At 41.2% G+C, this 24,571-nt stretch overlaps 2 protein-coding genes across 5 annotated transcripts in view; both read right to left on the bottom strand.

Moving 5' to 3' along the window:
• hmcn2 (hemicentin 2) overlaps positions 1-2,273 on the bottom strand; it is a 62,869-nt gene extending 60,596 nt beyond the window's left edge. The window contains exon 1 of the mRNA XM_061730768.1: positions 1,752-2,273. Within this exon, the coding sequence (XP_061586752.1) occupies positions 1,752-2,022 (271 nt within the window). The 5' untranslated portion in view covers positions 2,023-2,273. The remainder of the gene's footprint in view (positions 1-1,751) is intronic.
• A 544-nt stretch (positions 2,274-2,817) lies between these two features.
• LOC133451583 (neuronal calcium sensor 1) lies at positions 2,818-20,382 on the bottom strand. 4 transcript variants are annotated; one of them, XM_061730765.1, is made up of 10 exons: positions 20,078-20,382; positions 19,368-19,488; positions 18,199-18,341; positions 15,271-15,295; positions 8,300-8,438; positions 6,291-6,369; positions 5,822-5,910; positions 5,667-5,744; positions 5,030-5,137; positions 2,818-4,595 (listed from the first exon to the last, which is right to left on the bottom strand). In XM_061730765.1, the coding sequence occupies exons 3-9, from the start codon at positions 18,260-18,262 to the stop codon at positions 5,039-5,041; spliced, it is 573 nt and encodes a 190-aa protein (XP_061586749.1). In that variant the 5' UTR covers positions 18,263-18,341; positions 19,368-19,488; positions 20,078-20,382; the 3' UTR covers positions 2,818-4,595; positions 5,030-5,038. The 4 variants fall into 4 exon arrangements, with proteins under 4 accessions (XP_061586749.1, XP_061586751.1, XP_061586747.1 ...); XM_061730767.1 differs by having other exon boundaries at positions 19,368-19,481; XM_061730763.1 differs by having other exon boundaries at positions 20,102-20,382.
• Positions 20,383-24,571: the final 4,189 nt, after the last annotated feature.

The raw sequence follows: 24,571 nt of genomic DNA, 5'->3' as shown, positions 1-24,571 counted from the left end.
ATTAAACTGGATCCAAATCATGCCCTGTAGCCTTTGTGCAAGACATGAATCTAAACTGTGCATGCCACACAGCAAGAGCAGACGGATGTATGGAAAAGAATGACCGCATTCAGGTTTTGTTTAGAGCAAGTTCTATAAATTAAGCCAGAGCTTGGATGATGATAGACTGATCACTCTGTGCAGCTGTGCTCAGTACTTTCATCTGGATGACCTTTTGGATCTCAAGTAGCGACCATCCAAAGCATGACAGATAGGAACATGTCAGAGCCTGAGACTTGCTTTGACTCCTCTGAGATCAGTCAACATAAACCAATATGCAGGGAATGCATTGTTCTTGCTGCAGAACGCTGCTGTCCATACACACACGGACTATATGAACTATTCTGGACTATTATAAAGACTACTGTCATCAGGTAGGATGGAGCCCTGCATGACTTCAGCATGTCTTTGACAGTTATTCTAACTGTCAAATCATTTTGATATATCTCTGCTAGACAAATGACACAGAGCCCGCAGACGTGTGTCAAGCCGATGACATTTCTCACTTGTTCTCAATCTATTCTCCAGTAGTGCCTTTCAAAGCCCCTCGTCTCCTCCTCACTGGTGCCTGTAAAACACTGACAGCACCGGCACGCCTCTTTGTTTGTCACCCACTGTGGCTCCTTTGCAATCTTGGAAGTTTACAAGGTCCCCTAAGGGCAGGGCACATTAAACACAGACAACATGTGTGGGGTTAGCTTCCCCCCACCCCAGGCCGGCTAAACCGGGGGGGCTGTAAGGGTTTTCCGGAGGGTGAAGGAGGAGCGGTGGGGTGACTATGGAGGGGTGATTGGGGTAATTACACACAAGCAGAAAGCATATGCTTCTCATCAGTGCCCAAACACCACTGGGGTGATCTTATTTTCAAGCTGAACCTTTACCACGAAGAAGGACAGAGGTTGGCAGGTAGAGCAGCTTACCTGCTTCATAGATTACTGTCTACAAGCTTCCACATTCCTGTCTGATGCCTTGCATCATTTTACCTTTCATGTGTGGCTACAGAGAAGTGGACTTCTGTTGAAACATTTTAGCAGTACCAGATGTGCTACAGTCCTGATATACAGTATTTATTTTGTTTCAAACTTAAAAAAAAAACAAACTATGTTGACTTTGTAGTCAAGGAAGGAGTGAAATAAAAATCTAGGCCTGGAGATGCCAAAACATCTATTTATATTTGTCTGAATGAATACCCTACTGCCATAAATGTTACACTGCAAAAACTCAAAAGAATATTTGTCTTATTTCTAGTTAAAATGTCTTATTTTAGTAATATAAAATCTCATTACACTTAACACAAGACTCATCACTGGAAAAAAACAACAATTTCCACCTGTTTCAAGTAGATTTTAACTTAAAATAAGAAAAATCTGCCAATGGAACAAGATTATTTTGCTTGTAATGAGAAGATAAATCTTGTCCCACTGGCAGATTTTTCTACTTATTTCAAGTGCTAATTTACGTGAGACAGGTGAAAATGGTCAAATAAGTTATTTTTCTGGTAATGACTCTTGTTTTAAGTGTAATGAGATTTTTTTGACTGAAAATGAGACATTTTAAACTAGAAATAAGACAAATATTCCTGGTAAGATTTTGAGTTTTTGCAGTGTAAGAATAAGTACTCATTCATACAAATCATGAATTTAGTCACACATGCCCAGCAAAGCTTTCTTCTACAGCTTGGCTGAACAAGCTGGTTTTCAGTCAGAAAGTACCTGGGTCGTGAAAGGGAACCAGGACAAAGTTTTTGATGGGTCTGGTCCTCCGGCTCAAGGTCTTCTCCAGGATCCGCGAGGCTCCCTCAATCACCTGTTTCAGGTCGTCGTACATGGAGCCTGTGACATCGAACACAAAGGCCAGGGTGGAGGCGCTGTCCCCGGATCCATCCCCCTGCCCGGCCCGGGGGGCCACCGGGGGCTCCGCCAGCAGCCTGTGCGCGCTCATCCACAGCGCCAGGACGAAGCACTTCAATAAGGCACACGACATAGTTCTCCTCCAGATTTTTACTGCATCTGTTTGCTGGAATCAGTCGAATGACATAAAAAAAAAAAAAAAAATTTAAACTATAAATCTCAAAGGAATTCTGGGAAAGCGTCCAGATGATAGAAAAGTAATTTGGAACAAGGCGACTCGGCTCAGACAGATGAAACTAAACTTGTGAGTAACTCCACAGGAGCACATCCGTGCGTAAAAGCTTGGAGCGGCGTGTGGACTCGCTCGGAGTTGGAGGACCCCAGGAGAGCTGGTGCTCTGACGCTTCAAACAGGGGCGGAGATGGGTATTAAAAGGTTCCCGAGACCCGACCACTTTTTTTTTTCCTTTCTTTGCGCGTGTGAATGTGTGTAACTCGACCCCACTGTGACTTCGGGGCTTTAACCCTGCCCAACATCCCCCCATTCACTTGATTCCCAGTGTGTGTGATCGCGTCGGGCCCCTGGAGACGGAGATTTTCAACAGCTTTGTCCGCACTAGAAGAGGGGACTGCAGTCTGTATTTCGGACATGCTGACAACATTGTCTCAGTAACAGCCTCCTTTTTATAAATAACCGTGGTTTATATTCAGCATGACACCAGTCTAATTTTACACAAGAGACTGTGTTGAGAATCAGCCACTTGGTTTATGAATGTCACTGTGCTTTCTGGTCATCTGAACACAAGCGTTGCTGAGCATCAACCACATCTCGTGGAGAAGAGTGGAGCTTGAAATTGTGTTTATAAATGTAAATAACCCTCTTCAGAGGGCAAGAAAAAAAACCTTTAGACGAGAAGTTGGTGGCTCGTTTCAAAACACACTTGTGATTTACTGCACTTTTAGTAGCACATGCTGCAGATACAAAAAAGAATCAAGGTTGTTCCCAAAGGACAGAACAGTCTCCGGTCAAAACTCTGGATGCGTCCTCTTCATATCACTTGCATCTGTCCTTGATAAGACAAGGAGAGGCAGGTCTGGGCAGATCAGTCAGTCCCACGACTTCACATGCCCTCCAGTCTCATTAAGTCTCCCATCGATGCCCAGACGTCACAGTTTCATGTAGTTTGTTCATTACAGATCCATACAGTGCAGGCTTACACCACAGAGCAAGATGGCCAGTTAGATTCTGTGTTGCAAAGCTTTACAGGCACTACAGCTTGACATGACACCTTTCATTAATAGTGGTGTATGACACTTGAACACTGGGCTGAGAGAAGATTTCATTTATAGTATAATGTATGACCATCTGTGCAACTTATCTTCAGAGAAGTGTCCAATTTTACAAAGAAACATGTGAGCAATACTTATTCTACAAAGCTGGCCTCTTAAAATGATCCAAAACACTGTTATACAAAAAAAATTATAATAATGCCACACTGCTTTCTATCAAACTAAAAATACAGTAATAGAAATGTTAACCACTTAAATGCATTTTAATCTGTGCTCTTATACCGTTAAACAGATAACACTTTTAAGTTAAGTAAATCATAGATTGCATAAGGCATGAAATATCAATGAAGCTGATTATAAACATCTAAACAAATAATCCATTAAAAAATAGAAATGGCATCATGACATGCGCTGCCCTCACATAGGGCAAATACCTTACAGAAAAGCCACGACCACATCACCTGCAAAAGCTTTATAACCTGAACGGATGTGCGTTAGAGCCTCAGCGACCGGAGCTTTGTTTGACACACTCAAACAAACCCTCAGCCTCAATTCTGATGTAAAGTTGTGAATTTGCTGTGTTGTGGTCGTGTCGTTCAGGATGTAACTGTGCAACGCGGCCGTCACTACACACTCATGCGAAAAGGGGGAAGACAACAATGGGGGCGCAAACGTAGTAAAATAATCCATATAAAACTATCTAAACATTCCCCTTCAAACAAGCATTATTCTCTCGAGAAAACGTACCTTCATGATAGGAGAAAAGTAACAACCCAATCATGAATCCAATAATGAAAAAAATACAGTGCAATACATTTCAACACTTTTGATAAAAAATAAAACTCAATTCCATATTTATGAGGAAATTCTCATAAATGCAGCAAAGCAAAAAATAAATTACCGTTATTTTTACATGGTATAATGTACACTACACTGCTTTGTAACTTTTTCGTCACTGTTCATATTACCACCAAGTTACACATTTTGCAGAAAGGGATTTAAAAACTCTCCATGTGGGGAAGAAGCAGCAGTTCCTCTGAGCACGTCACGTGCATCTAATGCTTTGCAGCATATGGACAAGTTGCGAATGAAAACCTTTTGTGGAAATGTCCTCAGATTGTCGATGGGAGTAGTGAAACACCAGAGTTGTTCAAACACTGTCCACGACACTCAATGGTGTGCTACATAGTTGACAAAGCACAGATAGATGACACGCTTGAGTCCTCCGTCAGCATCAGGTAACGATTTCGTTCACTGTCCTTACTGGAAATATGCATGAACAAAGAAGTGACACAGATGTCATACGGCCATGCGGCACAGGTTTGTAGTCCACTTGTGGGCGATGGGATACATGAAGCTTCCTCCCAGAACAGGTGTGATGATGTTGACTGGCAACAGGATGCTGAACTGGACTCATCTGAGAAATTATAAGAGTGATTACCATTTAAACTGCAGACAATGAGTACATGGATGAGTTCACAGCATATTAAACAACTAAACAGATGATTACTTAGAATACATATGTCTTCACGAGCTCACTTCACAGTTGACAAAACACTGAGCAGGATGTCAGCAACAGTTAGCAGCAGCCAGTGAATTACATTAGGCCGTCTTCATTCAGCACTGCAGAACCAAGCTGCCAGTAATCAAGAAGGCAGTTTGAATAATTCATACAAACAAACTGAGAACAGAAAGTGGCTTCCACGCTTTGGTCCACATAAAATTCATTCATTATGTTCTGATGAAATAGAATTACACAGCATTGATATATGGAGCTGAATGGACCTGGGACTGACTCTCACTGACTCACTGAGAAGTGTGCATGTACTAGCTCACTAATGTCCCACTCACCTGACATGTCTACACAAGTCCATCGTAGAGTGACAGTGCCTGAACAATAGAGGGGTCTGCCTTTGAACCTTCCTGAAACTCCTGCAGTGTCAGCTTCCCATCTGCATTCTGCAACGTGAAGCAAAACGAAGTTGAGGCCTTGTGATATTTGACGCAGATTTACCAGCAGAGGGCAAACAAGGTTCTCCGGCTGTATCATCTTCCTTCTCTTCTGCGCCGATCCTTGGTTCAGTGCAGTCAGAAGATGGCCCTTCTGTACGAGTACAAATCACTATGTGCTGCACAGCGAGTCCTATGGAGCAGTAAACTGATGCAAACTGCGTCTCATCTTTCACACAGCTGATGCAGCGTGCACTGAGGTGTAGTGGTGGAGGTGATTATAACCCAAGTTCATAGACTGCAGGCACCATTAGTGAAGCTGGAATGATTATGGCTAACAGCTCTAAACTTTACACGGCCTGTATCAAAGCTCCAAGGGCAGCAACAAAGGAAACTCTGCCCTCTTACAGCTAAACTAGCAATTATTACTGCAGTTGTGGTGAAGTCGAGCATAGTTTCATGTTGAACTGTTGTCGCTCATATCTAATGTGACATCATCTACAGCATTATCTTTGTCTTTATTGCGTCAGGTGCTCACCTTGTCCATCATTGCAAAAATGCGGTCCACACGTTTTTCTGGTGTGTTTTCTTCCTCTGGTAACTCCACAGTGTTCCCCTAAGATATCAAATCCTTAAGATTGCAGACCATTCAAATATTTCAGGACAATACTTGATAAGTATTGTAAAACTTACCACCATTTGATATATGGCATCGACGATGTTCAACATCTCATCACGAGTTATGTAGCCATCGTTGTCAAGATCATATAATTTAAAAGCCCCTGTAAACGAGACAAAATAGGAAAACATAGGGCTTTTACTGCTAATTAGACAAAAAAATGTTCCTGGCATGGAAGCATGGTGCTGAGGTCAGAAAGCTACTGGGATTTGAAAATACGCCAGTGGTAATGCTTGATAAAAAAGACGGTTGATACATTTGTTACAAAGGACGCTTAAGTTAAATGTTTTTAAATGACATGTTTTTGTCATATTTTTTTGTCAAACATTTTGGTCACTCTTGTTAGCAGAAGACTGCTGCTGCACTCTGTTAATAATACCCCTGTTTAGTAATCTCTGGAACCCTCCTGTCCTTTTTCATGTGGAATGCATGGTAATCAGACGTAATTTCTGTCGTTTAAATGTTCAAAAAGAGTGTCGTTACATCTCAGTTTTTCATCCAGAGTTCCCCTGGAGGTCACTGACAAGGCCTGGATGAACTCGGAGAACTCAATGCGTCCATCCTAAGGAAAAGGGAGAGAAAAAGAGACAAGATAAGCCATCTCACTTCACAATCGCTGTAGCTTTAGCTTCATGAACTCGTTCCAGCTCCTTCGTGATACCCTTGCTGTATTCTTCTGAAAACTGGGCCACACACTTGCTTCAAGTGAGGTGCTATTTTTGCCCTGCACCTGGCTTTCTCGGAGGCTGAAATATGTCACCTCCAGTCATTAGTAAGATGGATGCTACTGGTTCATCATCTAAAACACAACCACAACACGCATGCTGCGTTTCATATTTTCCAATCATTTCACATCACAAATGGGCATGATAGATAATTCTGTCCAACAAGGTGCAAATGTTTTCCATTCTGACATCATTTCCTCCTTGTTAGAATCCAGTGCACTGAAGCGCACCAACATTTCTAGCTAACGTCCCAAAATCGTGTGCGCCGGTCTCTTTCTGGGAGGCCACACTGTGCATGAAGAAGTCTGATGCCGTGAAAGATAATCAAATATATAAAACGAAATCTGACTGCAATGTCCTTGATTAAAACCAGCTCATAAAGTTAGGACTCAAAAAAACAGAAAAGCATGTAACAAATAAATTGCAACCCATTATAAAAGAAATTCCACTCAAATTCGAAGGGAAAACAACAGTTTGTGGAGCAGAAGCAAAGACTATAAAATAATATAAATTGATATTCTGTCGGCCATCCGAGTTTAGATCAATTTATATTATCATCAGATATCATATGTTTCAGGTTTTATACAACAGGTGACTACCTGAAACCCCCGCTGGTCGTTAGACTTCTTTCAAAAAAAGAAAGAAAGGCCAGGCATTCTTCCTGGCTCCCAGGGTCAGCTAAATTTACCACTACCAGACATCTGCCGAGGGCAGAAAATGCTGACGCCTCGTTTTGTCGATTACATAAGCGATAAAAGTTAAGATCAATGCATTCTCTAACTATGGGGTGCCTGATGCTAATGAGGGTCACAGATAAACATCTGACAAGAGGGGGGGGTTGTCTGATCCTTTTGACACAAAGCCCCTTAATTGAAGTCAATAAACATCCAGGAGCTCACCCATGTCCCGGGAACGGCTCACCTACAGTTTATCTGTCGAGAGCTCATTTGAGTAATTGTGTGCAGCTGCGATGAGGGAGATTACCTCAGACAAAAGGATAATGTATAAAACTAGCTCTGCCATCATGCTCTGAAATTCTTAGCGGATGAGCCCACATAAAAGAAATGAGGCTTTCATTTCAACAAATATCATACAAACATTTGGAAACCACGTGGGAAAAAAAATTTGGCAAAGTCTTAGATGTGCACACATCTAAGGGTTGCAATTATATGTTACAATTGATGCTATGATTCACAACTGCTCAAATGGAGACAAAATACTACAAAAAAGGCCTAACAGTAATGCCCCTGCCTGGATTTGAACCAGGGACCGAGGCAACATTGCTAACCATCCAGCCACCGTGCTGCTCATGCAATGACACGATTATCAGTACAATTTTTGGCCACAAAAAATGAAAGGGAGAAATCATGACAGCCCTACAATGAAATAGATATGACAACTGTAAGCCAGTAAATTATAGCTACATTTTCCATCAGAATTAGTTTCATTTTTAATAATCTAAACAAACTGCTTCCTTGGAAAAGAGGCCTGAATTTATCACATTACACACACAAACCCAAGAGGCCAGTCTTGGGGAAAAAATCTAATGAAAATGGTCAATAGAACGATAGCAAACTTAAATGAATGGGATTTCCTTAAGATGCTGCGGTTTAACTTAAACCCTGACTGATCAAACGAACCGTTGCTGCCACAAACTGACCTCACCCCGAAACAGACCTTCAGATTCATTCCTGCATTCAAACACTGACTCTCAACACATCTTCTATCACTTACTAGTCAGTAAACGTACAAACCTTCATTACAAACCTTATTTTCATCGAAAACGTTAAAGACAAATGAAGCAAACTTCGTTGGATCTCCGAATGGAAAAAACTGCTTATATATCTTCTGAAAGCCCACGGCGTCCAGCTGCCCACTTGGACAATCCTTAATGAAGCCTTTGTACCTGAAAAAACAAAATCTCAGTTAGTGTTTTTTTCTTTTTTTTAAAAAGTTTCAAACAATCAATAGTGCTATGAAAGTCATAAATATAAGTGTGGAAAGATGAAAAACTGAAGTTCTCTCTCCTCTTCAGTATCCATTCCTGATTCAGTTTAAAAAAGCATGCATGATCAAAAAGATGAGGTGCAAAGCTATTTGTCTCATTCGCAAACAGGATGATCGCCGCAATCCAATAGAAAGCCTAGCGTGGTTAACTCAAATTCCTCTGCTTCTCTTCTGATAATATGCATAGCTGATTGATAAGCCTGCGAGTTTCCTCGTGCCTTGGAAGTGCCGTATCTAAAAAGCGCCTTAACATCTCTATTAACCTAAATATAGAAGCATCTCTGAAGCAATTTGAAACACAGTCACTCAAAGGTAGGCGTATTCCTTATACGACTTTGGAGCGAAAACACAGCCATTGTGGGGTTTAACTAACACGCCAGGGAGCTGGGAAGAGATGTTCATCTCTACGAAAATACATGCTAGAGGAGGAGCAGAAGAAGAAGTAAATAGCACAGAAATAAAGACTTTCTAGTCTTATTTCTGAGCTATTGCAAAAATGATGCAAGTACTCACAAGGGGACACAGCATGCTCATCTCAGATTCAGTTAAGGCTATTTGGGAAAGGGCTGGGCTATAATTAAGGCCAGAGAGAAAGAGGGAGAGTGTTCTGATGAAGACTGAAAGACAGAAGAGAGCTTCTCAGTGCAAATGCTGGCTCCTCACTTCCCTTAAACTCTTTACTTTTAATCTGCCTTGATTATAAAAAAAGCCAGCTGCTTAAAGTCAGAGATGGGAGCTGGCTTTGAGCAACAGCTAAAAAAGAAATGTAGCGAAAAGACGCTAGAAGACAGCAGAACCATGTAATTCTCCCATTTGAAGTACCTTGAGATATGCAGGGAAGTGAAAGTCAAGCTCACACTAATGCAGAGTGAAACCTTATTGGTATTCAATGGCTAGAGGAACACACAAAACATATTGTGAACCACAATCAGCCCATTTCACCTGAATTCTTTATACGCAACTATGGAAAATCAAATCGTGAGGGGAAACAGCTAGAGCAGAAAAAATGTAAAAAAATAATGAGAGAATAATCAAATTCCTAGAAATACAACACAGACCATATGAAAATACAAGCAGGACAGCTAGTAGCATCCTGATTGTGAAATGGTGTACATCTGAAGCCATCAAATGAAAGCTATTTTACATATGGCTTCCATCCATGATGAGGATCACTTCTTAGTTTGTGAAAACAAATGTTCTGTGGGCCTACAAAAACTCTGCGAAGTCCCAAAAAAACAACCCAGACCTTTTTAGTTTTGGTTTGGGTGAGCTGAAGCTGTAGAGCGACAGCTGTGTGCAAACCACTTTAGCTAGCATTCACCCAGCATACCTGTTAGCAAACTAACGCACATCAAGAAAGAATGTGTGTAAATGACTACACTCTAGTACCAGAGCAACAACATGTAGATCCTTATTATAACACATATATATGAATAAATATAGCGATACATTTACTCACTTCGCCCACTGTACCGGTGTGCCCTCTTGTGGACATAATGGATCATTTTTAAGTTTGCCAAACTTGTTTTTTTTTTTTATGTATAAAGTCTCTTTTGGCCAATTTGAGACTCATACTTGTAATTAAAAAAAGCAGAAAATATGCAGGAGGGAAAAATTATGGGAAAAGTAGAGACAAATCGCTGTGTGCAGCTTTAATTTTGGCGACTCCTTCTGCTACTAATGAGTTTCACCAAACCGCAGAGCTAAATCACTCAAGTATTCCCTTTTTTTCCCTTAATCCAAACTACTGAGTTCTGTTTCCATAGTATCTTAAGAGCAACCTAAGGACTATTTATGTAAAAGCATATATAGTGAATTAGATATTGCTTTCAACATTGTTTCACAAGATGTATTTTATAACACTAATAATAATAAAGTAATAATATTAATAATAATAGTAATCAAAAGAACTGGAGACAGTTATGCACTTTTCATTTTGAGTACACAGCTCACATAGATGTGTTCAGCTGACTATACGGCCTGTAAGGAGACTGTTGGGTGTCAGTTTGGTGCCGTTGACTTTGACCTATAAACCCCAGACTGGCTATTTGCTTTACAGTAAAATAATACCACTCTTGTAAAGGCTCGCCAACACCATATTGTTTTTCTTTCAATACATTTTATGATTCAGCGCAGTTTATGTTCTGGAGTCTGCATATTTCAAAAGTCCATTTTATTTTTCAGACATGGTTATTGCCAGTAAACAACAACATTATTTGCTTTGAAGTAAATATATATTGATCAGCCTCATGGGCTATTTAAAAAAATCTGCTTGTTGATTTTGAAAGTTGGATAGAGAGCACACTCTCACACGGCCGGTATGGTGAGTACAATAAGCACTGTACCACAGAGTAAACAGATTTGCAGTCTTAGCCACACTCAATTTTTTCAATTCAATTCAATTTTATTTATATAGCGTCTAATACAACAGAGTTGTCTCTAGACGCTTTACAGAGACCCATACCCAGAACATGACCCCCGAGCAGTTATTACATAAACAATGGCAGGTAAAAACTCCCCTAGTGGGAGAAAAACCTTAAGCCAAACAGTGGCAAGGAAAAACTCCCCTTTAGGAGGGAAGAAACCTTGAGCAGGACCAGGCTCATCAGGGGGGACCCTCCTGCCGAGGGCCAGACTGGTGGGTCGGGGACGGCAACAGCACAGCAGGCAGGTGGAAGCAGCAACGGGACGACCGGGGGTGGGGACCGCAGGCACTTCAGATCTGAAGTCAGAATCACTTTCCAGCAACACATCATGTACAGGAGATCTCCGTGGTAACAGATTCACGGTCAGCCTGTGCTTAAAGTGGTGTCATATTGTAACTTGCAGGGACATGGCAGATGTAACATCAGAGCACAGTGCCAAGCTGGCATGATGATAAAGTACTTATCAATGGCACTGGGTACCTCTTCTTGGCATCGGCCACGGTAGCTCGCTAAAGAGCTGTGCGGGACGTTTCTTTTGCTCCTGCCTCACTGGCAGGAATATCACTGAGCCGTGGGATTCTGTTATTGATTTCAGGTAGGCCTTGGAAATACTAATGATGTTCCCTTAGAGGAGAATTAGAAAGAGGAACACATTTAATGCACAACATAGGCATTTATCTAACCCTGCTAATTCTTCTGTGTCTGTGCTCTAATTACACGCCATCTGGTATTTCCCCTGGTAAAATTCCCTCCCATTCCTCACACTCGGTTGTGTTGATTGCCGCTCATCTCCAAGTGAGAACTCACGCTAACTTTCCTGTGAAAGCCAGTGAGAGTGATTGGAAGCTAGATGTGCAGCTGACCGGGTAGTGGCTCAACAGGGGTAATAGAGGGGTATTCCGCCCTAGTGCACTCCAAGTGCAGCCAGAGACAGGCGAGCTCCAAGACTCTGCACTTGCCAACCGTTAGTGATATCTAATGATAGCGCTACTACCAATGCATATTTCTGTGAAACGTACCCTGGCTCAGTCCTCCCATTAAAGCTCCTAACAGGGAGCTAGAAGAGCAGCTAGCTCTTGAGGCAGCGCTCCTCTCATGCATGCAGAATTAAGCTGTGAAATGCAAAACCAAAGCAGGAGAACTCAAGTGTGAACATGAAAAAGTGATCACTTTATTACGGAGGTCCCTCATTGTTCTTTGAACAGCGGAGTACCACAAAAGAAAAGCAAAGACTGTCCATCGTGTTGAGGATGCTTTAGGCGTTTTCAGATTGGATCCCGCTATTATTGCTGGGTGATGAACACGTGTTTAACGCACGTTAGCAATGTAAACGCAAGGCGTGTTATTTGTCACCTCGTGCCTGAAGGCGAGTTGAGGGGAGGGTAGGCCAGTCAGGAGGCGTTATCCGCGTAACATAACGTAACCTGTGTGGGCATGTAGAATGACATATTGTCCCTACATCAACAGGGTAATATGCAGAGTCAGACAGGTATAGCTTTCAAAACGATGGGTGAACATCGGGATGAGCGGTTTTTGGCTGAGTTTTGCTTCTTGCAAAGCCCTGGTTTGTCATTTTTGTGTCCAGTTGTTCAAACAATGGAACATCGTTTATGGTTCTGGACATACGCTGGTTTATGGCGTCCTCGGCTCCGAGGCTGAGCAGCTTGAAGGTCTCCTTGTCTCCCCAGTTACCCATCATGTAAATATAGATCCTACCTGTGACTTCCTGCTGCTACTGTTACTTTCATCACCTGTTTCCTTATTTTATAAAATAATAATAATAATAATAATAATAATAATAATAATAATAATAATAATAATAATAATAATAATAATAATAATAATAATAATAATAAATACATTTAAATAAAACTGTCCTGGTGGGTTGTACTCAGGTTAAGTGACCGACAAAACCCTCCCACGGCCTGCCACCACGCGTTAGTTCTGTTTACATTAGACCTGACCCTCGGTTAAGATTACCCTCGGAAGCGAGTTATTCGTGGGGCAGGTCGACAGGACACCTCACGTTGGTCAATGTAAATTGTTAATGATAGATCTGCGTCGTTAAACGCTGGGTATTCGCCAATGTAATAGGGGATATAAGGGTGTCCCTTCAGAAAAACACCCATAAATTCAAACTGCAGCAGGACAGATCACTCTCACTAAATTTACGTAAGTTACCCGGGCAAAAGATTCTTAATCTATGGCTGAAACTAGCAACTACATTTATAATGCATTAATCCATCGATTATTGAAATGATTAATCCAATAATCGGATTAAGAATTGTCCAATAATTTAAACCATTTTGTTGAGCTATTAGGTTTAAAAATTAGCCTAAGATTCTTTAAAGCAAGTTACAAATCAGAAAAGTGATCTAGTCAATCAGTGCGGTTACATATATATCTAAATCAAGCTACTGGCAACAATCTAGCTAAGGATTAAACTGGAGTTTCAGATAAATCTGAGTATACATGCACGAGAAGGAAATCGATTATTGAGTGAGGTGCGTTCGAAATAACTCAAATTAGGACCGCGTTATCTGTCACTAAAAGCCCGATCTCAAAAGCTTCAGTTCTGTTTGACTACAGCCCGACTAATGTGTATACATGGCCTTTAAAAATTCGACATCAGTCAAATTAAGGCAACAATTCGACTTTCTGTAGGTGTATGTAAACATACTGAGTGAAAACTACAGGATTTATTTAACTTGTGTGATAAACAAACTTTGCTGCTCATACTATAAAAATTAAACAAAGTTGGGTCAAGTTAAAACCCGTTTATGATCAAACCCTTGTCACCAGATTCGGCAGAGTAGGCTACTTCTCGTAACTATAAGTCCTAAACCATTTAAGATATTAAGACTTAAATTTACCAGTTAAGAGAAAATTCAAAAACTGCCATCGGTGAAGGAGGACATGAAGTTAGTTGATGTGAGAAAATAGGACGCAGAGGATGGGGTTAGATGGGGGCAGATGATTGGCTGTGGCGACCCCTGAAAGGAGCAGCCGTAAAGAAAAGACGGGAAAGCAGAGAAACAGAGCTTTATGCGCATATACGAATCCATACAGCCCCCCCAGGACTTCTGAAGTACAACCACAGACAAGGTTCACCAGCGTGTTTATAATCTATGCTCATACATTTGTAACGTTGGCTTGTTACTACAGTTACTACTAGGTGGTCGGTGCAAATTCAAATATTTAAACAGGTTCTGAAAGTTATAAAAAAAAAAGAGTTTTCCAATGGTGGAGCGTATGGTTCACTAGACATTACCATAACTGCACCCCGGGGCGACCCAGGGTTCTGGAGAGTTTTAGAGAACTGTTACTAATATATTTGGGCCTTAGTCTCAGAAAAAACACGCCAAACGTGTTTTCGGTCACGCGTTTACAATTTTCTCTGCTCTCTGTAGCGCTCGCGGCCGAGTTCTGCCCTAATGCGCACTCACACACGCGTGAGTAAACTCCCACCTGCGGACAGAGAGCACGTCGGAAAATATTTTGCGACAACCACTTGAAACAGACAAAAACATCTGCTTTTTCTTTTACTTTTTTTTTTTAACTGTGACTGTTGATATTAAAAGAAACATGCACACCAGTACTCCTTGAAAAGGTCTTGTAAGTTTCAAATCCACAGCATATAACAGATGCAATCAACTTATAATCAATTATTAAATTAATTGGCAACTCATTTTGTCATAGATTTTTTCGATGTTCCAGATAACACAGATCCAGTTTAATGCCAATCATATTCATCGTGTTTATACGTGAAACAAAGGCTCAGTCTCTGCATCACGATGCTAAGAGTCACACTTACTAATAGGTATGAAATCTGACAGGAAAGATTACTAATCTGCAGCCTTGTGAAGGCTCCGCGGTCATACAGTCATGAAAGCCTGAAAGTGAAGCAATCTTGCCCTCCACCACCACCACCACCATTCCTTTCTTATCAGACATCCATTTTGCAAATAGAGCAAAAAGGTTTGGAGGAATGCATCATGGAAATGTTTGTATCTGTATTATCAGCCCTTAAAGTCATTTGGTCTCAGTGAGACTTCAAAGTTGTTCTATTTTCAGAACTCATCTGTCTTCAGGGAAGTGTGAAGAAGATTGTTTCAAATCATCTATGAAACCACTGCAAATACGCCGTCGACAGACTCAAGAAACCACCTCCAAGGGAAAATATATTGAGGTGGCTTTTGCAAGTGGATCAATATGACAGCGTGTAAATTCTATCAGTGAAGACACATTTTCTTGTATATCAAAAAATTGAGAAAATACTCAATAAATATGGATGTACATACTTACCACTGCTGCACCTCCTTCTCCGTAACTATAAGAGATGGAAAGAGTGGCATTAGCTCAGAGGAAAACTTTGTTTGTCCTAGAAAAAGCAGCCTGGCAGTTAATCATCTTGACCTAATCCTTTCCAGCACATAAACTCTGAACAAAAATCCAGCAGGGTCAACATGCAGCTCCTGGAAAGAAGCACTGTTTCACCGAAGAAAAAAGGTAATAGACTCTAATATACCAAAGGAGACTAAGAATCACTTCTCCTGGCTAGGATTTTAGTAGACAAGTGGGAAACAGTAAAAGACAAACACGACTGAGAGGATGAAGGCCAACCACAGACTTAACAGGGAAAACAGTTCAGGCAGCATGTTGTGCTATCGTGCCCACACAAGCACCGCTATCCGCTGGTATCCAATCAACCAATCCCACACGGCTCTCCCTTGACTCTTTACATTCTCTAAAGTAACCAAAGCAATTTTCAGCCTTTTGGCCTCCAGGGTTACTACTGAGAACGAGGCCTTAAAATCAATAACTTTAGTTTAACCAGGTGGTCCTTAGAGAGATTCTTTGCGAAACCCTGCTGTTGCTGCTGTTGAAGTCTCAGCACATACTGTATCTTGTCTGCTACCAGACTGAGCCCGGAGCAAAGCAAGAGGTTTATAAACACAGCACATAGCATGTCAGTTAATCACTAATTTAATCTACTGTAATGTTTAACCTCAAGCCACTTTTAGTCATGGCTACGAAGAAGGTAAACATATTAGAAATGAAGAAGAGAAAAATACTTTTCAATACCCATTATCCAAAAAGGCTTATCTTGCAGTAGATTTATCAAAAACAGAAACTATCCTTTTATTGTGAAGGTTAAAAATATATTACATGGATCATTTCATCTCCATCTCAGGTTGTTCTTCTCAGCGTCCCCCCGTGAAACCCATCATGCGACTTCTTCCTGGGCAATAAACGTCAGGTCAATCTCACGACGCTCTGCAGAGCCAAGCTACCATTAAATTGCCCTCAAATGTCAATGCAGTCAAAAATTGAGGCAATTTACCATGGTCATGATTTAATGCAACAAAAAAAAAGAAGGAAAAAAAGTCTTATGTAACTCAGTCAGAGGCAATGAGCAATAAAGCAATCAGCCCACTGCGCTGGAGTGCGGGGTCCATTCAGCCTGTTGGCCCCGCAGGGGCTGCAAGAACACGTCCAGCCTGTGACTCTGTCACTGTGAGTGACATCGTCTCTTTGACAACTTGTAAAAAAAAAAAACTCTGGCCCTCCTCTGCGTCCTGCAGAGATTCTTAGCGTGACTGCTGTCCTCTCCATATGATGCCAGGCAGTCACTCGGGGAAGCATTTCAAGATGAAACTAAGCTCTTTAAAAAGTGCCGGTTACTATAAATAAGGAAAGTCTTTGTGTGCTAGTAGCCACTGCATTCGTACAGCCTTTACTTACTAAATGTAGCATCTAGAATATAAAATCTCAGTTGGTTAAGAAGCCTTGAAAGATAATAACAAAGCAGTAGAGATATATTTACCGCACTTGCAGTCTTTTGAAATGACCAGGCCTCAGTTTTGGCCTGGCCTTGATGGCTGTCTGTTAACGTGTAAGGCGCTATTTGCTGAAAAAAACATGATGCCTAATCTCCCACTAACCGAAAAAGAGACATTTTTCCACACAGAAAAATTTAGCTCCCCTATCTGCCAAGAACCAAAAGAAAGCACTGACTAAAATGGCAGAAAAAGCATCTCGTGGGAGAGTAAGAGAAAGATGCAAAAGGAAGAAAATAGGCACAAATGACAGCGTCTGAAGTTAAGCAACAGAACAAGGGAGACTGATCACACGGGGAGAGAAAGCGTGGAGCCCCTCTGAGCGATGTGAAGCAGATAGGATCCTAATTATACTATTCCATTCCTCGCTCAAAGAGGGCAATTAGGGGGTAATACAAGAGGGACGGGGTGAAAGGGTAAGAGCCAAAGAGAAGGACAGCAGCAAGCGCTCCAACCCAGCATGATGCCTAATCTTCCTCCACAGCAATTTGCTGCTAGAACAGCCTTCCCTGCTTCTGCTGGGGAGAGACCCACCACACAAATAACACTGTCATTAAGCAGCAAATAGACGTCAACTCCCACCCACACCTGCCAAATGTACTGCTCAAATAATAATAATAATAATAATAATAATAATACACAGGGCTGCAAAAATAACACGCAAATGTTTAAAATAGTCTCTCCAATATGACATCCGTTGCGGTTGTTATAAATGTCATTTCCGCTCAAATTTGATTCAAACCTTTCAGAAAAAAATGAGAAGAAAAACATTTTTTTTTTTTTTTTTGTTCTGTGGGAGATATCAACAAGCTGGCAAAGAAGATGCACTAAAAGCGATATTTACTCAGTGAAGTTCTTACATTTTGCATCATTCCCTCATGTCCCCATTGCTGTACATTTCTACCACTCAGCAATGTAATTTATCATTTTGGTAAGAACCCATACAAATTCAATATATTACACATGCAGAAAGTCATTGGACAAGCATTTCCAACCCCATCATCCATGTCAGCTGACACACATCCATATTTATAAATCTCCTCACCCCCATTGCTTATTGCAACATTCTACCTGACCTTAATTAATATCCATTTGCAACACAACATTCAAATGTAAATTAAAACCAAAAGGGGAACTTATCATCTGCTGACATTTAGATGCAGCTTTGTTCTACCAATATCGAGAGGTTTTGAGTCCCAACAGGCAGAACTATTTACTGTAAAACCTCAGTGGTGCACAGTGGATGGAAAATGTGATTAGAAACCAAAATTAGTTATTGTTATTACAATTTTGTACATGTAGTCAAAATATTACTAACATGTATAAAGCTGAAAAAAGTTTCTGGAAGTTTTCTCTTATTTTTTTGTAGAAACAAGTGAAATTAGATACTCACAGTAAGTCTTCCTTGTCAACTCCTCCACCACCTCTGGCTTGAGCTTGCTGTTTGATTTACCCATGGTCTTCAGCTCTTTCCCACACCTCCAAATTCACCTTGGAACGCGGCACCTGTTACTACCTCCTCTCCCGTGTGCTCCTCTGCCAAATACATACAGCAAACGTGGGCTGATATAAGTGCAATGACACAGACCAAATTTAAAAAACAAAAAACAACTGTTATTATGGTTTGTTTGAATGAGTTGACATTTGAAAAAAAAAAAAAGGGAGAAACTCCCATTCAAGCTACATGACTCTATCCTATGACTTTCACATAAGCCATGGTCATGATTTGCTCAGTCATCAGCCCTGCCACTCCAGACAGATGCATCAAAGCCCAAGGGCTTTGTGAAGCAGGGCCAGCAGGTTGTTGAGTCTACATGAGCGCTGCAAAGAGCCTATATGTCCGTCTCATTTCTTCACAGCAGTCCGTGGGCTAAGAGCGGCGTTCAGATGCGTTGCTACCTTTGTCCTTGGACACGAGAGTCACCAAAAGGCTGGGTTCAGCAGACTCACTCCCTCACAGTCATTCTCTGTCGCTCTCATTCCTCCCTCCCCTCCTTTCCCTGACACTATCTATCCATATTGCTCTGGGTAAGTTACTGTAGAACAGAATCCCCTTGCATTGACAGCTCAGATAAGGAGGTGTGTAAACTAACATACAAGAAACAGAGCCTTGCTTGGGTACAGCTCCCTCCTGACATTTGCGCTCACTCAAAACGTCAAGTGTAATATAAGAATTGTTACACAAGTCACAGTTAACGTAAAAGGTTTAAAAGGTTTTGGTAATAATTTATGAAGAGTGAGAGCATGCCAGATCTCCTTAGTGTTCTACAGTTGTAGATGCCATATGAACAGCAAGGGAAAAAGAGACATCTAGTGCTGCTCTTAAAATAAGCATGTCAACTAGAGTTTATAGGCGGATTTTAAGAAGGACAGTTTTCTTTTTCTCCTCTCTTCTGACTCATACAGCTCCCTCCTTCCTGGTCTGACGAAAGCGTGGCATGGTGGTTTCCCTCTCGGTCGCAGCAGACAAGAGATAGGATAATAATGGAAGTTCTCTGTACACAAGACCTGGTGTCGGCATGCAATCCCAAGGGTAGAAAATCACTGTCAAGCACTAGGCACCTTCAATGCAAACATCTGATCTCTGTGTGCACAGCCAGCGATGTCCTTCTGAGGGATGCCACTCTGGAAATCACCATTATGTGTTTGTTCAAGTCTTGAGGTCTTGGGTATCACCTGCAGGCTATGAGAACAAACGAGACATCAGTTTGTAAGACAGGCGTGTCGTGTGATCCAGTGGAAATGGCACTGTGTTGTACAGCTTTATATGAGCCACTTTAGATAAACTGAGAGTCACGATGATTCAAGTCAAACAGCACAACCTAAAATAAATTAAACAAAATCACGCCCTCTTAAAATAAGTGTTTGATTAGCACGCGTAAAGGCTTTGTTTCTATACATTTCCTACGTGTTTGACAGGTGTGAGAAATGCACACAGTCACGGCAGCAGCAGGTGGGATGTTGCCCGGCAGCACCATGGCAACACAGTTAAAGGCTGATTTATGCTTCCGCGTTACCCCAACGCAGAGTTACGCCGTAGGGTACGCGGCGACGCGCAACGTACGGAGCGCGTCGCCGCGTAACCTACGCCGTAACCCTACGGCGTAGCCTCTGCGTCGATTTAAACGCGGAACCATAATTCAGGCTTTAATGGCTACAGGACAATACGGACAGCTTGCTACTAGTCATTGTTTACTCGTTTTGGTACCAGCGCGATTCCACGCTGCTTGTTGAAATTAAAACAAAAACAAAAAATGAACTAAAGCTTTTACGTTTGAGCAGAGTTGCGGGTTCACCTGAGCTCCAGGAGCGCTGAGTCCCCCCGCACCGGAGAACCGCTGCTGCCCTGCGAGGTGTCCTTCCGCCGGGCTGGGAGAGCGAGCGAGTCCGTCCGCGCTGCTGCGATGCCGCCGTCGGGGAGTGACGCTGCTGCCCTGACCGGCTCCGCTCAGAGCTCACACACACAGACACTGACGTCGCCGCTCCAGCGGCCACACACTGACTCTTTGTGTGCTTTCCCAGCCTCCACACGTGTCCTTTCTCACTCCGTGAAAGGGCTACTTTTTAACCCTCGTTACTGGAGCGGATGCTTACTGTACATGGAATTCTTTTTTTTTTTTTCTGTAAATTTTCACAGTGAAGCTAAACGTGTACAAAGGAGGACTTAGAACCACAAGATATCGCTTGTTTTTCTCCCAATGAAATAACTTGTCCACTTTTTTTTTTTTTTTTTTTTTTTTTTACAGAGGGATGTGTGTACATGGACGGATCAACCACGGGCCGGGCCCCCACTGGTTGGGCGCAGATGTGGGAAAGCCCCCACACTCATGCTTCATTTAAAGGGGACCTATTATGAAAAACATGTTTTTTCTTGCTTTAACATATATAAAGTGGTCTCCCCTCAGCCTGCCAACTCAGAGAAGGAGGAAAGCAACCAAATTCTGCAGTGTCTGTACAGGCGCCCGGATGAGCCATTCAGATTCTGCTCCCGTCATTACGTAATGACGGGAACGATTTACATCAGTTGGCCTCCGATGCGTGAAACCACGCACACAACTAACTCCGCTGGCCGGAGCTTCCGCCTTTTTTTCGTAGTGGTGTATCGCATCATTCAGGCAGCCAATCAGCACAGAGCCTCATTATCATAGCCCCGCCCACTCAGAATCCCTCATAGATAATGAGGTTAGAGAATGGGAAGATAAAGACATGTCTCAGAGGCTGAATTTCTAATTTATTTAGCAAAAACAATCAAAAGTTTGTTTTTAAGACATTCAAGGCCTGTTTAAAATAGGTATTAGATGCCATAATAGGTCCCCTTAAAAAAAAACAGAAAGCCACACCAAAGTTGTTTTTCCAGGAATTCAGTGCACATAGTAACGTGCAGAATCAGAATCATGTTTATTTAGCCAAGTCAGGTCAAACAGGACAGGAAATTTGAATCAGTTATTTTCACTCACTGTACAGTAAATAGGCAAATGACAACTGTTATTGATATATACATATATATAAAGATGGGACAATGTGTACGTAATCTGATTTGCAAATCTCATATTTTTTTCCAAATACATGAAATTTCCATTTCATGTAAAATATTACCTCATTTTAAAGTTTGTAGTAGCAACATATCCCAAAAAAGTTGGAACAGGGACAACAAAAGGCTGAAAAAGTATGGAATACATAAGGATTTGACAACAAATTACTCATATCTGATCTGAACTTAAGTCCCAAGTTAAAGGACAAGCTCTATGGACATCAACAATTCCCACGATGTAACTCGGCAGTCTTGTTTTAGGTAAGTCTGGTAGCTGCAGAGGTCTTTCAAATCCCATTCACAAAATAGTCATTGAAACTATCTACTCAAGCCTTTAAGAGCCAAATTTAAAATAATCCCAATCAAATCATGTGCTTTATCTGAGTATAATGACATTGTCAGGGTTATATGCCCATACCCATTGGAGCCACAAACAACATCATGCAACTGTTTCCGTAGCTGGGTCTCCTGATTAATCCACAGTGATTAATAATATGTTTAATTTAGCACCTTCTGAAAGACAATAGAATATGTTATGACATTTTCACAAATATTGCTATAACTGTTCAAGGCAAGAGAAATAATCTATTTGATGTGGAAGTAAACAGTTCTGTTGTCTGCACATCTACTGAATGCTTATTAGGCTATAAATGATGCAATGATACATTTATTTTCCCCATGTGTCTCATTTGCACATTTGTTTCCCTTTCCACGTGCTTTTGTCCAAACTTTGTTATGAGGCATTTCTATGCTCATTAAGATTCTCCTCCTTTCAGCAGCATGTTCACAGATGATCATTCACTGGACGTGTCCTTTAACAGCTGCTGCAGCATCACTGTAGCCTTCATGGGCGGGTCGAATCAACATGTTGGCTGTATGGCTTGGCCAGCTTAATATTCTGTCCTTCCCTGCAGTCCCTTATTGCAGTTAGCTGCAGCTGCAACAGTCTTGTAGGTAAAAAAGAGAACAAGGTTAGAAACAGGGAGAAGGGGCCACAGGTGAAAGCAATAAATTCAGGGATGATTTAAAATCTTTTTTTGCAGAAGGGAATTGAGGAAATATTGACCATCGGCAACTGAGATGAATGTAGAGCTCACCTTAAAACATCCTGGCTATGTAAGTGTTATTATGCGTTATGCTAAGCATGGGGGTGTTTTAGCTGAAAAGCACACACATTAAAGCTGTTTTCATAGCATTTTTAAATTGCCTCTACCTTCAGGCCACAATTTACATTCCCTTTTGTTTACGGCTGTGTCACTGATATAAAGCACAGGAGAACATGCAGCACATTTGAGGTCATCCCACACTCATTTGTCACAAAACGGTGCTTCAGCAGGCCTACACATCCAGATGAAATATGTCAATGTTGCATTTGACTCCCACTCCTTTTATTTTGTTTTTTTGATTTATTTTTTGGTAAATAATCATTTACATTAAAAAGAGAGGAACCTCCACTGCAGAGTCCTCTGAAGCAATGAAGACAAAGACAGCGGTTTTTCCTTTCCTGCCATTACACCATTACACTGAAACAGACGAAATAAAAGCACTTTCCCAAGAAAGGATTTTGCACAACTACTGCTTAATTGTTCATTTATCAGAAATCTCCTATCAGGATCATTAAATAATCAGCACAGGGGCCTCGTTAAATGTCCCTGGAATGCCTTTCATCAATATGATATGCTGAAACACCTGGAGGGTCTACAGGAAGAGAGATGCAATCTGGAAAATATCTGTATGCTTTAGAGCCACTGAGTTTGAGCACCCTCGATATTACAACATGGCCTGGAAAATGCTTATTCTAGGGCTGAAAATATACGATCAATGCAGCATTCGTCTGGATTTGCAAACAGACCACAATAAAAACATTTCAGGCTTTACAGATATTTTGTATACCATAACTTAAAGAGTGAGACACCTAAACATTAACAAGTCATGCGATGGATTGAACAAAACCATACATATATAACAAAAAGGAATAAATAGAACCGACACTATGAGGTCATTTTGGTGCTATTTTTATGCACAGCTGTAACTTTGATTCAACATCTGATCCATCAGCTTGTCAGCTTTATAAATAGTTATATACCTGACTTTGAACAATAGATTCGGCTTCAATGAGGCAGACATCAAAGGCATGCTAGATTTAACCAAGGTCTTCTGGTTCTAGGAACAATTGATAACTTGAAAGAAAACAAAAAAGCACACTCAAGCCAAGATATGGCTCAGTCGGCTGCCTCATAATCTCATTTGCCCCTGCCAGCTTCTAAAATCACCATATTTTTTTTTCTTTTTCTAAAGACATATAATGGCATTTTAGTATAGGATTCAAATTAAATGAATGAATTTAGCAAATACAGTGTTATAAAGTGTTGGGTGAACAATTCTATTTGTTGTACGCAGTTATAGGAACAGATGGATGCAAAGAGCAGCAAATGAACGAGCATCCTTTTAGGTACAAATCAGAGCCACTCTACATAAGTGCATCTCACAAAGTGAAGCACTTTAGAGGTCTGGGCTCACAGTAAAAAACCCTGGTTACCTAAATGTCTGGGTGAAAGGTTGACATGAGTGACACAGTGTGTGGAAGCAAATGTAATGAGAGCTTTTGATTGCAAAAAAAAAAAAAGGAGACAGGGCAATGAAATTCTACTAAGGCTAGTAGACATAATCAGTTTTCAAACTTCATACCATAAACAGTTTCCTCCTGTCTTCAGTAACTGCAGCCAAACAATGTTTACCCGAGGCATCATCTGCTGTGCCCACTTGAATATCCCATATGGATGGTTATATATAATTTAGGACATCATAAATATACAATCTCTGCCCTCCTCTGAGTGAACAGACATGGGTATGGGGATCCAAAAACGCTTAACACAGTCTGTTGTGCTTGTTAAATCCAGCATAGCATCAAGGTTTTCCTGGTGTAATGCCTGCAATGACCAGCTGTTAATTCAGACTGACAACAGGCAGATTTCTGGCAGACTAATAGCAGATGAGGCTTGGGTCCTCGAGTCATGCAGATAAACTATATCCCCTCAGGAACGGAGGGGATGGAGATGAGTAGAAAGAGAGAGTGGAGAGGTCAAGCACTGTCAGCAGAACGGAGTACATTTTAGAGTTTGTACAGGAAATGTAAAATACTTTCATTTGTGGATGTCTGCATGTTCTTCATATAGCTGAAGGATGATTTTTCCATAAAATAAAGTATTAAACTGAGCCATTAGAAAATCAATTA

The sequence above is a fragment of the Cololabis saira genome, chromosome 9 (genome assembly GCF_033807715.1).
Source record: "Cololabis saira isolate AMF1-May2022 chromosome 9, fColSai1.1, whole genome shotgun sequence".
NCBI classification, from domain to species: Eukaryota; Metazoa; Chordata; class Actinopteri; order Beloniformes; family Belonidae; genus Cololabis; species Cololabis saira.
Note: the sequence above shows the minus strand (reverse complement) of the source record. Positions and strands in the feature narration are given on the sequence as shown.